General features: G+C 36.5%; 2 protein-coding genes across 5 annotated transcripts; one reads left to right on the top strand and one right to left on the bottom strand.

The window, feature by feature from the left end:
- The first annotated feature begins 895 nt into the window (after positions 1 to 895).
- On the top strand, positions 896 to 2540 carry LOC104892557 (dehydration-responsive element-binding protein 2A). Of its 2 annotated transcripts, none has more exons than XM_010678520.3 (2): positions 896 to 1135; positions 1340 to 2540. In XM_010678520.3, the coding sequence occupies exons 1-2, from the start codon at positions 1104 to 1106 to the stop codon at positions 2289 to 2291; spliced, it is 984 nt and encodes a 327-aa protein (XP_010676822.1). In that variant the 5' UTR covers positions 896 to 1103; the 3' UTR covers positions 2292 to 2540. The 2 variants fall into 2 exon arrangements, with proteins under 2 accessions (XP_010676822.1, XP_048500973.1); XM_048645016.1 differs by having other exon boundaries at positions 896 to 1139.
- Positions 2500 to 10751, bottom strand: LOC104892558 (protein DETOXIFICATION 44, chloroplastic). Of its 3 annotated transcripts, XM_010678521.4 has the most exons (13): positions 10454 to 10748; positions 10244 to 10365; positions 9570 to 9728; positions 9329 to 9462; positions 8716 to 8851; positions 8058 to 8154; positions 7849 to 7949; positions 7135 to 7298; positions 5003 to 5074; positions 4771 to 4887; positions 3598 to 3693; positions 3352 to 3473; positions 2500 to 3140 (listed from the first exon to the last, which is right to left on the bottom strand). In XM_010678521.4, the coding sequence occupies exons 1-13, from the start codon at positions 10690 to 10692 to the stop codon at positions 3089 to 3091; spliced, it is 1611 nt and encodes a 536-aa protein (XP_010676823.1). In that variant the 5' UTR covers positions 10693 to 10748; the 3' UTR covers positions 2500 to 3088. The 3 variants fall into 3 exon arrangements, with proteins under 3 accessions (XP_010676823.1, XP_048500971.1, XP_048500972.1); XM_048645014.2 differs by lacking the exon at positions 8716 to 8851 and having other exon boundaries at positions 9340 to 9462; XM_048645015.2 differs by lacking the exons at positions 2500 to 3140; positions 3352 to 3473 and having other exon boundaries at positions 3631 to 3772; positions 10454 to 10751.
- Between the last annotated feature and the right edge of the window lie 3401 nt (positions 10752 to 14152).

Below are 14152 nucleotides of genomic sequence, written 5' to 3'. Positions count from 1 at the left end.
GAGTTATGGAGAGTTCTTTGTTGTCACGCTCACCTTTCTTACAAGATCCTTGAAAAGGATAGCTTTCGACCACTTGGTTAGCTAACTGTTGCCTTCTATTTTTTATATCATGCTAGCGTTGTCGCTAAGTTTAATATTAACGTTTGAAAGGATAGTTTTAGGCTACTTAGTTTGCTAACTGTTGCTTTTTACTCCTTTCATTTTATTTTAATCTACACCCTTACACTTTTTACGTATGTCAATGCAAAACTTTGAGGACATATATCTTTAATTTTGTATTTGTAAAAATTATAAAAAGTACATATTAATAATATACATGGTATGATCAGTCTAACAAGATCTCACATGACTATATTTTCATCCGCGTATAAATCACAAATGATGGTTAAAGTGAAATTTGTGAATAGTGTAAAATATCAAAGTGTAACAATTAAAATGAAACGGAGGAAGTACTTTTTATGTCATGCAAACATTGTCTCTAAGTTTTCTTTTTAAATCGAAAATCATTTTTGCATCATAAGATTTCTCATGTACAACCACAAATAGATTTTTCAATTTATAAATGGCCATAGTGGTAAGGGTTTGTTTTGTAATAGACCGCCTACTTTTAAATTAAAATTAAACAATAGTAAGCCCAATATTTAAAAGAGAATTAGTCTAATAGAGACTAAGTTAATTTCTCTCAGTAATCAGTTTAATTCCTTTAGTGACTAGGTCTACTTTTATATTAAAATTAGACTGTCTCTTTTAATAATTTTTGTAGCGGTAATCCTAATTTCTTCTTATGTAAGTAATTATCCAATGGCAAATGTTGCCTTGATCCCCAAGAAAACAAGTGCAACTAGTAAAGAGGCTACACCAAGGACAAGCAAAACCTCAACCGTTTCGCAAAAACCGGCGGCCAAGGAAACGCCATGTCACCCCTTTTTCATTAAACAAAGATATCCCACGTCATCAACTAACCCAAAATGATATACACAAAAAACACTCCAGCTTTTCTTCTCAAAAACACACTTATAAAGATTCAAACAAATTCATCTTCAAATTCTTTTCCAGAAACTTAAGTAAATACCAATTTAACAGAGAAGATAGAGAAAGAATCCATGTCATTTGGAAATGAAGACCAAGAAAAAAGGTTGGTTAGTTTTCTTTCTTTTCTTTGTTAAATTCTTGGCATTTTCTTGTACATGTGTTCTTTGTTTTTCTATATTTGATGATTAATGAACTTTCTGTGTTTTTACAAATTTATAATAGGAAGATTATTTGTTATGTAAATGAGTATACTTGCAATAATGATTCTTTATTTTAACTGGACTACTTTTTTATGTGTGGAAATCAGGAATACCCAGCAAAGGAAGAAAAGGATTAAGGATGCACGTATTGCAGTTTCAGAAACACTAGCAAAATGGAGAAGTGAGGAAATGCCTGATGATTCGTGCGAGGGGAAGTCTAGAACAAAGCGAAAACAGAAGCCTATGGGTTCGAAGAGGGGTTGTATGAGTGGAAAAGGTGGTCCAGAGAATTCGAGTTGCAGATACAGAGGTGTTAGGCAGAGGGTTTGGGGTAAATGGGTGGCAGAAATTCGCAAACCAATCTCCAGTGAACTACAAAATAGTGGTAATAAGATACGACGTCTATGGCTAGGCACCTTCCCAACTGCCTTTGAAGCAGCTTGTGCTTATGATGAGGCTGCTCGGGTTCTCTATGGCCCATCTGCTATTCTTAATTTTCCTGACGCCGGGTCTGAATCAACAGGTTCATCTGTTTATGGACTATCATCAGAAAAGAATGTTATATCTTTAGAAACACATTCATCAGCTTCTCTGCATGTATGCAATGGTGATAGTGAGCCTGAGTTCTTGGAGAATAAGAGAACACATATAGTAAAGGACAGTAAAGAACAGATTGATGATCTAGAAGGCAAAGTGACAAGCAAGACAGAATCTTTCAGTGCTGATGATATTCAGTGTTCACAGAAAAAAGAACAAGATGGAGCAACAGGCACTCGAGATTCGAAGAATAGTCTAGTAAATTCAATGGATGTCGTGGCTATGCAACAAACAAGTCGTGATTGTGGTGGATATCGGCAGGAAGAGGAAGAAGGTTCTTTGGATTTGGATGATTTGACTGGTTTAATCAACTTTGATGAAAGTTCTTTCAATATTGGCCAAGTTGATGATTTAATCAACTTTGATAGAGATTTTTTCAATTTCGATGACTTATCTGATTTTATGAAATCTGATAATAGCGACACCCAAGAAGTGAAGAATGTCCTATTCCCTGACCTGTAGGTTAAATTGTCAGACAGCATATCGTTGGCTGAAGTGATCAATTTTACTGATAGCATCTCAGTTAGGTTTTGTTCTAGCATAGTTGTACAAAGAGATACAATCTCCTCTCACATCTGGCAGTTCTGGATTTTGGTTTACATTAAAATTTTGTTAGTCATTGAGGAAGGATGATACAAGCAGGTAAGATAGGAGCAGATTAATCGGAATCTATACAATTTCTAATGCAATATAAATTCATCTATCATTGTACACTTTTTTTCGGTCTTCTCTTTAGCTGTATATGTACATCAGTATAACATATATGATCCTGATGTTTAACATCAAATTTCTAGTAGTTTCATATCAATGGTTAAACAGAGCATAACAATTATTAAATCTAGATGATACTTTTCTTTCTGTCAGTATCTAGTTATTTACATATAGAAGCAGAAAAGCAATGATGTGCAGTTTCAAATAGCAGTCGAGAGTTACAGAAGTATGCACCTCAATGATTGTGAGTTGTGAGCTGTAACTGAATTAAGCAGCATACAATAGTCAATGGAAGCTCCAACAATGTGTGATCCTGAGCAACGTAACTCTATTAGCATTTGAATGTGGAAATGCTGCATCATACTAGATCATGATGACCTCATTGCTCAATGGCTCCAGAAGCCTTTTCTGCTGATGAAATTCAGGAGCAGTTCAAAAAGGGCTCAAACGTCTCAACATCTCATCACCTTATGCTGGCTGGCATGGGAAATTGAGCTGCCTGATAAACAAGGCTAGCCACAAGGACATGACTGAAGCACACCTGTCCCCTACTCCAATTCAGACCAAATTTTGTTCCATGGTCCGCTTTTTGTGCCCAACCTAGATACATTAGTATAAAAAAATATTATGAAAAGACACGATAAAGAAGGGGGAAAATAAAATGTTGTAAGGCAATGAAAGCCCCATAGATTTCAACATTCAGCAAGCATAATATTGAAAATTTATCAAGCAAAAGTATCTAACAGATAGACGATGGATAAATAATAACATCGGTTGTAAATCTTTGGTACAAGTATTACAGAAATTTCACCTCAAACTTCCAGCAACTACACGCAAGCTCATGAACATAAACAACCCTGCCCAGACCCCAGGGAGACCATAAACAGGAACACCAATTAGCAGAAAAATTGATGAAAGTAATGCAGCTACAACCTGCACCAAACACGACAAGGAATAAATTTATCTTTTTTCGGGTTCAAAAGCTTTGGACAAGATAAAGCTACTCGGATATGGAATGAAACTATCTTGAGAACTTTCTCTCGGAAACTATAAATACCGTAGAGTAGGCAGCATATTCAAAGTCTGAAACCCCGTAGTAGAGCCCGTCAAGAACAAATGCAATTGCATTGATTGGCTGTGATCCAGCAACAAACTGCAGAATAATGTATATATCAGGTGATCCGGCATATTCGGTGTTGCATGCCCTCAGCAAAAGGGATTGGAAACTCATTCTGAAGACCCCAATTAATTGTCAAACAACTAAGGTTACACAGTACGTTAATTATCTACAAAAAACATAATATAAATTGCAGATACGAAGAGAGGGAAGCCAAGTAGCATAAATCATGAAATATACACAGGCAAGCATGTAAAACATAAATGTATAATATTAGATTAATCGTAGATTATTTGAAAAAATTATTAATTGAGGCACATGTTTAGTGTGAAAGTGACCTCTAGTCCTGTGATTGAAAATGCAACTAACCATGTTAGTAGTGGATTTTTTGGTGCACATTAAGAATCTAGAAGCTTTCTAAACTATCTGAGACCGTCTTGTGACTCGACATGTTTAATTCTAATTGATCCAACTATCCATCATATTTGGCAGTTCATACACAACTGGACGACAAAAATAACCCAGATCCTGTCAAAAAAGTGTTCAAGTGAAATCCCATAATTTGTCCATAAGGCAGCAGAATGTTCAAATACATCTAAAGGGTAGGAACTAGAAAGTCAAGAAATAGAAGAGTTAAAAGATTCATAATCAACTTGGTTTGCCTCAATATTGCAAATGGCAGAATTACATGGTACGACTTCTGCGACTGAAAAGGTAAAGCTGCAAACAACCAATTTTGACAAGTCTAAACGGTGGAACCAGACCCACTAGTTTCAAGGATCCAAAGGCAAGCTAGTAGCACTCTTCCTATACGAACAGATATTGGTTATGTGAGTGCACAAAGATGAACTGCATTGGAGGAGATTGAAAGAACAAATACATCAGGATAACTATGGTAATGTTTCTGTCTTTCTACTAAACCTTATACAGATAGATGCACAAGTCTGACTTGACTAAGCAGTGACTCTGTACAGAGAGACAAAGAACGCCATAACATCAGCTCAAACTGCCATAAAAACTTAATATTTACATCATATTATAGCAGAGTTATTTATTCACCACAAAACAGAAAAGGAAGTGGATCTAAGAGCAATTATAGAACTGAGTTCATACCAAGACGCCAGACCAGGCAACTTTTGTGACCTCTGCATCTGAGGTGAATAAGTTTAGAAGCACTCCAAAACCAAGGAACAAAGTGGCACCCAAACCCATTCCAATTACAAAACCTATCTGTCAATGATATCAACAATGAAACAATAAATTGTAAGTCCAAGTTCTATTGTCAGGAATGAATAAGCAAGAGCATCAAAAGGAAAAGTGTGGGGCAGCTTAGGAAAATTCCAACCTGCAGCACTCTATAAACAACTTGGCGTGCCTGCACATAATTGCCTTGGGAGTAACCACCAGCCAGAAGAGCCTGTAAAAAGAAAGAGCGTAAAAGTGAAGGCTTCAATAACTGACAAATCAATAGACTTGAAATTGCAATTATCAGCAGTCAAGCAAAAGACTAGGTCCCTTGACTATCGACAAAGATACTGAATACAAGTAGAATACTAGCATCAAATTTTGGAGTCCAGGTATATACAGATAAACTTCTTCTCAGTTGGAGAAATTTTTGGCCTTGGCCAGGAAAACACTACTTTCCTGCCGTTTACATCACAAACATCCACTCATAAACTGATTGAAGTATTGAACTACACTGGATAATCGGACAGAACGCGACAATTGCATAAAATGAAATCCTAAGCAGGCTAGCAGCTTTGAAATTGCTCTTGAGTTGTACACTTCAGCCATTTTACTTCTGAAGCTTACCCATTTTAATAAATCAATCACCTATGTTGAGCTCTATCATAAATGCTTGAATTCAATAAAGGCCACATCTAGTACTCTGTTGTCGACTTCTATTGACTTACTGTTAGATTTGAAGGCACACTACTTGCTCAATCAAACAAGAATAATTATGTAAAGTAACAGACAAGCAAAAATCATAAAGAACACACGTGAAAACACAGGAACTAGGAGAAAAACAACCAACAATGCACTAGGACTTTGAAACGAAGTATGTGAGACAAATACAAGGCTCTCCAGATCTATCTATAATCTCACAGGGTCACATATCTAAGCCCCAACGTGTTAACTCTCATAAACACCAAACACAACCACATGAACAATCGTCACAAACACCCTATATATAAGCCTAGTGTAAGTAGTCAGTAGACTTAGATAAGGTAACTCCCAAAGTCAGAGCCTGAACAACACGAACGCGTCAAACTCCTCATGGTCATGTTATCGCATCCGTAGCTGTCATGTTGTCAATTCAGTAACCCCAGAACACAGCCAGCACACTGAGGTGTTGCAACCAACAAAGTCATGCCTATCCCAACACGGACAAGTCACTATTGATGCCGGCGTATCAACTGCCTAGTAGCACGTCCTCTCTTCCTTGTCGTTAAACATCAAGCGACAACCTGTGACAACTTATAACTTCTCCAAATTCATCCACACAGCCAATACTTACACTTTGTAGTGCTTTCAAGGATCAAAGTCGACCTTGTAACTAACCAAGATTCTCTCTAAATAAAGGGGAAAAAAATTAGTAACCATAAAAAGTAACTGAGACAACTTAATTGGGACAACCTTATTGAATGAAACTGTTCCCACTGTCCATAAGAAAATATTGTTTCCTTAAGTACATCTTAAACGTAATGTCAGAAGAGAACCAGTTGTGACATGCTGACATCTACTGCTCGCTTAAATCTACCAGTAATGTCTCCATAACTTGTCATCATCTAAAGTGGTAAATACATAAGAGTCTATGCTGATTCCACTCTGAATTACTATTTCTGAACTCTGCTTTTGACATTGCCTCCACAGGATACCTCAATTTTGTCCAGAATTTTAGCATTTTCAGAAGGGGTGAAAAGATATTCTGGGTCCGCAAGGAGGATAAAAGCAAAGAATTCACGTACATAGAGTATGAGTCTAGCATCAGAGTCAGAAGCATCTCTTCAACTAACGTAATTCTACAAGAAACACAGCTAATCCATGTTATAAACTGATAATGATAAAAAAAAAAAAAAAAAACTTAAAAGATCCAAGACAGAGCTTCTGCCTCAATAAGTTGAAAATGAGCAAAGACCCAAGAGCAACTCACGAAAGTCTAAAGGGAGGAAGCCAAGGAGAGGAATGTAATTTGCATAGATTCATCAAACTATCATATATTGAAATTTGAAAGGTAAGAGCTAAAATTAAAAGCACACGTATCAAAAAGACTCATCTTTTCCTTTTTGATGAGCATAGCAATAAATGCATAAAAACCAGGACCAGACATGGAATCTTAGTGATTGGAAACAAGTGTAATATCTCAGGTGTATGGTAAAATTGTAGTAGGCTTTTATCCAGCATTATACACAAAGAATAAGCACAAGATAGTTTTTCACTCTATTAATTCTTCAATTGAGTTGGGAGGGGGTTTACCTGCGCAGCAAGTGCCAAAGCATCAGTCAACAATGATATAGTCAGCCAAATTTCAACACAAATTTGATAACCAGCCATTGGTACAGGACCTTCCCTTGCAGCCATAGATGTAGCTAGCGTCATTGGCACAAGGACTGATAACGTCCTTCCAATCAAGAGCCCTCCTATAAATAAAATTGAAGAATATTACATTGAGAAGGAAAGTTGTGAGGCTACAATGTATCACAAGCACATGTACACATCTTTCCATTAACATGACAAAAACTTGACAAAAAGGAAAACTATTGTGCACATCAAAATGGTTATATAGACTGCCATTTCCTAAATGGCTAAATCATCCGACTACAGCTTCACAACCAAGGAAAACATTGACACCAAAAACTAAGTCCTAGTTGGTCTTCATATGCATAAGACTTCTAGTTCATTACTAAGAAAAATTCTAGCTCTTTTGATGTCCAGCTTATACAGCTGGCTGATCATTCCACAATTAAACTAGGAAGTAGGAACATATAAAAACTGTTTCAATATCCAAACCATCCAACTGAAAAGTATACATATCCCACTAAGGCTGCCTTCACATGACCATTGTAAGGATTTATACGTATACTCCAACTCTGACAAATCAACCCAATCATTTCATCTCCCAAGCAATATTATTAGATCTGCAAACATGAAAAAATTTATAAAATCAAGACTTTATCAGCAGGAGCCTACCTGATTTAAGATATTGGAGAAATCTTCCACCGTCGATATTTGGAGAGGTAAGTGATACTTGTACATTCAACTTCCAGAGTAAGATAGAAGCTATCACATATCTGATACGAAGAGTAATGAATTAGTATGATAGAGTTCTGAAGAAAACGGCAAATGATAATCCATTCATGATTCTAGAGTTCAAGAGCTATGTTACAAAATTGACCTACTCAGCAATTACGGTGGCTATTGCTGCACCACCAACACCAAAGCCTAAGAAATATATCAAGATCAGGTCAAGAATTGCATTGAGTAGGTTTCCTGCTCCTGCCAATCGAAAGCACATGTGAAATCGCAAAGATTAAAAGAGCAAGACACAAGTACCTTATCTGGCAAAAGTTCAACCATAAGCACACAACAGAAAGCCAAAATAATAAGCATGTAAAAACTCATGATCAGATACTGGGATCCTTGCCTCCTACATGACTTGACTGTATGGTAAGTCTTACAGTAATCTACTTTATAACCTATATTTTTGCCGAATCACCGATATAGCCAATAGCTCATACTTCAGTAGATAGAGAGTGAATTTGAATACAGAACCGCCAACACAAATTCCAGATGTTCATATAGTGATGAGCAAGTCACTAGCATATAGATAATAGCTCTTAGGCTATGAATGTGTAATATCAAAGAAGATGAGATGAGTGTAACTGAAAATGTGTAATATCAAAGAAGATGAGATGAGCAAGTCATTTTCTCTCCAGGCTTCAAGCCTTTACTGCAGTGCATGAAAAGTAAGCAGGTAACAGTACTGAGAATTCAAAAAGCCGTGCCTCATACTGACGTGCTTTTATGTCTTCAAAAAAGTTCCATGTGAATACTTACCAATGGCAAACAAAGGTGTCTTGGTATCTTTAAGTCCTCGGAAAGTTCCCTGTGCAGCAAGTGCGATAACAATAGGTGGAGCACCAAAAGCCCTCATCGTAAGGAACTCTTCTGCTGGTTTGCGCATCGGTGAATCCTACAACATAAATAAATGTATTTGCTACTTAATAACGATTCTAATGCTCATAGTGGAGGGAAGCACTTGACGTGTATTGGATTTAAACTCCAAGGTTGTGATAATATTCAGAGATCTGAAAGGTATGAGACTAATAAAAAACTGCAGGAAGTAAGCAACTGCTTAAAATCTGAACTGTAAATAATTTAGTAGATAATGCCCAGCATATCCTGCAACTATGAATTCATTTCAAATTCATCCTGAAAACTAGTAGAATAGAGTATCATTTGTTGGAAGCATATTGTAGCAATTGTAATATGAATGAAAATGTTTCCTGTAGATGCTGCATATTATGGATGATTAATGTCAGAAAGTTATTAAAGCTCATCCATCAAAAAATTAAGCTAAAATCATAAAAAGGGAAAACGATAAAATGATTATTGAGTCAAATTAATATAAGAGAAGCATAAAATGAACAAATAGCCAAGTCAGACGTACAACAGATATACCCATAATATTCATTAGATATCCAGATCCAGCTGAAAGTGCGACAGCTTCAGCCAATCCGAGGCCTGCAGCAAGAATTAAAGATGACGACACCGATGGAAGGACTTTTTTCCTTTTTCCATTATCTGCAATATACAACGATACAGTATAAGAGCCAAACTCCATGGATCAAACAAACATGAGAGCTTCATTAAGAGTATAGACCTTGAAGGATCTTTACTTGAGTGAATACCTTGGCCAACTTGAATGGAACTTTCATTTTGCATACTGACTAATGCTTGCTCTTCAGCAATAAATGATGTTGTCACATTGAGCAAAGGAACATTGAACAACTTTGATACCAAGTTAAACACTGATACTGACACCCCAACAGCTGCTAATTCAACCGACCCTGCGGTATCACAAAGGAAAAAACTAAACTTTTCAATAAAACAGCAACTTCTATATACTATTCAGAAACCTGCAAACCCCCCAACATGCATTTCAATTAAAAAAAATATTCAATAAACACTTTGTTCCCCAAATTCAAGGGACAATAATTACCATCTATTCACAGTGTCTTGTGCACTTTGGTTATTAACAGAGTTTTGGATTTATGTGACACAACAATATAGCTCAATCAATACATGAGAGATAACACAAACATAACGCCAAAAAATCAGTTTATAATGTACTCCTACCCATTAGTATCATATCTGATGAATTTTACCAGCTCCATGAAATCACCATGGACCCAAACATAACAAGAAAAAATCACTCGAATTACACGAATACGCCCTCATTTACTTCTCTCATACCTAAAAGATTAATACTTTTGATTTAAGATAAGAAAATTGACGTCATATATACCAAATAATGAGCTGATTCTACAAAAATTGGAGAGATATAATAAAAAATCATCAATACCCAAATGACCAACAAATGCAGTATCAACAAGGGAAGTGATAGGATCAGTAGCTAAAGCCAAAAGAGCAGGCAATGCAATCGACAATATCTCCACACCAAGATCATCTGAATTCAGTGCATCTCTGCAAAATTAAGATTAACAACAACAAAAAATTTAAAAAAAAGTAGAAAACATTAAGAGTGATATTAAAATTGAAAATTGAATAGTACCTGAAGCGGAAAAGTGGAGGAAGGAAGGAATTAGAGGGAGAAGAATGTGAAGGAGGAATTGAGGATTTGGGATTTTCTTTGGATTTTGGGAGAGCTCGAAGACGAAAAGAGGAATTAGGGTTTCGTTTGATGGAAATTGAATTGAAGAAAGAAGAAGTGTGGAGATGATTGTAATGGCGGGAGTAAGAGAATGAGTGAAAGTTTAAGAGGTGATAAGAAGGAAGAGAAGAAGTAGCCATTACAGATTCTACAGAATGAAGGAGAGAGAGATATTTTTATTATTTTGTGTAGCAACTAATTTAACGGATGTGGTAGTAAAAATATCACATAATCTCCCTCCAATAATATAGGGCCTGCATCATTTTTTATGGGTTAGATTTTAAAATTTTTAATTGAAAATTCTCATTTACATATATAATAAAAAAAATTATTTATATACGATCTTGTTAGATCCGTCTCAATTAGAGGTGAACATGAGCCGGCCCAGATTCGAGTTGGGTCGCGTCTACAAATATTTGCCTATTGGTCGGGTCGGGCCAAAATTTTGTGCCCAAAGATACTATTTCGGGCCGAAATCGGACTGGGTCAGAAAATAGACTAAAAATCTTGTTGGCTTGCCCATAGCCAAGAAAATCGGGTCGGGCCCGATCGCGGGCAAAAAAAACTGCCCAGACCCCGCTCAAAAATCGGGTCGAGCCCGCGGGGCGGGCCAAAATAATCACCTCTAGTCTCAATGTGTAGTTTCATAATATCAACTTTTTATATTTTTTATTAATACGAAATTGAAGACATTAAAGGTCAAAGTTACGTCTTGAAAACCGTGTAAAAAACAAGCACTATATATTATGAGATGGAAGTATTATCTTTTTATCAGTTTATATATGAGCATAAATTATTAAAGTTCATAGACATATATGACTATCAATTTATGGGCGTAACCGCACTAGGTTGTGTATAAGACTATCAAACGGATACATGTTATGGGTTAATTGATAGATATTTGCTTAAATTATTATGTTATAGGTTAAACTAAGATATGCAGCCTTTTGGAGTTCTTCTTGACTTTCTGAACATTTTTCATGATTACGAATTTGTATAAAACTTTTTGAACTGTGTAGTTTTTTTTTTAATTCTATAAAAGATTTCTTATGAAGGAAATTTTGAGATCTGCATTATTAGGAGCAGTCAGGCTGCATAGGAGATATCACAATGTAGAAAAGAAGCCATGAAACTTATGATGAATAGCACTACGGCCCGTTTGGTAGTTGGTCATAAATGGTGGTAATGGGAATGAATTTGTGTGTAAATTTGTTAAAAATATCATTGTTCATTACCATGGTAATGCTAATTTATCCTAAAGTGTCTACTTTCCTTCTTGAATTTTCATTCCTATCCAATACCACCTTGTAGGGTGGTAATGAGTGGTAATGAAAATTGCTTCCCCTTGAAGACAAAAACACACGTTTAGGGGTGAGATTGCTTGTCCATGGAGAAAAAATGCCTCCCCATGGAGATTTTAAGGGTGCTTCCCTAATAAAATTACACTTAAAATTCATTCCCATTACCGCAATTTATTAACGACTACCAAACGGGTCGTATATCATAACATCATCAACTCGTAAAATTCCTAAAGTAGGATCAATAATTGCACTTCTTCTTCGATGAAAAAACAAATAATGACAAATATATATATTAATCTTTGGTGTTATCCCTTATGAGTTTCACACACAATAGTCATCAGAATAAGCCATCTATCTAATTTTCGCGGTTTTGGGGTATTTTTTGACTTCCTTAGGCCCTGTTATATTTTTCGCCTAAAACCTTCCTATGGGCTTCGACGTCTTGTAATGTATCCCGAGTGCTTCGGCCTTTAAACAATTGCGTAGCTTTAGAATAGCTCTAAATACCCAAATTATACGTTGTCGATGCAGCGTCGACATGGTCGTGAAAGTCATTTTATGCATGTTCTCAGCTATGAGAGTTCGTAAATTACATCCCATTGTTACCGAGTTGCATCCCATGGCCTCATATGCCCAAGCCTTGAGAACATCCGAAAATGTTTACTATAAGCTTTGATTTTTTGCGGTTTTAAGGGAATTTTCAAACTTTGCCATGCCCGATCGTAATTTTCTTCTAAAAACTTTTTATGGACACCAGCATGACTTGTAATGTATCCAAGGTGCTTGGACCCTTTGTGTTGCCTTATAAAGTCTCTAAATACAACATTTATACTTTTTTGGTGCAACCTTCGAATGGCACCAAAATAGTCGTGAAAGTCGTTAAATGCCCGTTTATAAGCCATGCAAGTTCTTATAATTGACCTCCCATGTCCCAACGAGGCATCTCATGGCCTAAGGTGTCAGGGCTCCGGAAACATCCGAAAGCGTGTATTATCACCTTCAATTTTTCAGACCTGGTCATATCGTTCTCCCAAAACCTTCGTAAGGGATTCGACATAAGTTGTAAACTATGCAGGATGCTTGGAACTCTTCGATGCCTCTAGATAACCCATTTATATTTTCCCCGGTGCAACCTCGGAATGACCCCAAAATGGTCGTGAATGTCGTCATATGCCCGTCCCAAGTCATGGCAGATCTTAAATTGACCTCCCATGTTCCCAGGTGGCATCCCCATGTCTTCCAGTTTTAAGGCCTTAGGAACCTTCGAAAACGTGTATTAACCTTCAATTTTGGCGGTTTTGTGATATTTTCGAACTTCTCTGGGGCCATCCATATTTTTGTACTAAAATCTTCCTAGGGGAGCCGACAAGACCTGTAACGTATTTCAAGTGTTTGGGACCCTGTGCGTTGCCTCGAAAAGCCTCTAAACACCCCCATTTACTCTTTTTCGATGCAACCCACAATTGTCATAAATTGACGTGAAAGTCATCATATGTCCTTTCCTAACTATAGCAGTCCTTAACTTGAGTTCCCATGTCTTAAGGAGGCATCCAAATGTTTACGATATCCAGACCCTGTGAACGTCCGAAAGCGTGTATTATGACCTTCAATTATGGTTGTTCTGGAGTATTTTCTAACTTATTTGGGCCCGGATATTTTTTTTTCCTAAAACTTTTCTACGGGTGGTGGCGTGAATTGTAGCGGATCACAAGTGCTTATCCCATCTTGACCGCCTGACATGTATTCTTCTTTATTGCTCAGTTTGTTGTATTGCTCATGGTGTAAGGTGCTCCAAGCAATGACAATGGCGACCTTGGTCGTCATTAAAACTTTGGGTCCTCCATTTGCAAAGCACTAAAATTGGTGGATATCGACCATTGATATACTGACGAGGCAAACAATGACGGTCGATTGTTGGCGATTCATATACACATACTTTATTAGTTTAGAACCTGATTCCTATATTTGTGTCCTTGTTTAGTTTTTCCATACCTTAAAAACTATATTAAAGCAACCATCCGTCTATGAATTTGATCCTACTCACCCCCCTACATTATTAAGAGGTTTTGCTAGAATTTTATTTTTAACAAGTGTATGATAACCTATCATGGATGGACAAATATAACAACTCAAATGTTTGCAATTAATAAAGAGCGAAATAAGTATATCTTCAAAATAGTAACTATTCACAATTTTTATAGATAAATAACTAGAAATTTTTTTGTGGAGTACATTATTACAACTCACGCGACTTGAATTTTTTTAATGATCAGCCACCTCTTATCCGTGGGTCAAAACC

This window comes from Beta vulgaris, chromosome 5 (assembly GCF_026745355.1).
Source record: "Beta vulgaris subsp. vulgaris cultivar EL10 chromosome 5, EL10.2, whole genome shotgun sequence".
Taxonomy (NCBI): Eukaryota; Viridiplantae; Streptophyta; class Magnoliopsida; order Caryophyllales; family Amaranthaceae; genus Beta; species Beta vulgaris.
The sequence above is the reverse complement of the archived record's forward strand: the minus strand, read 5'-3'. Positions and strand labels throughout refer to the sequence as shown.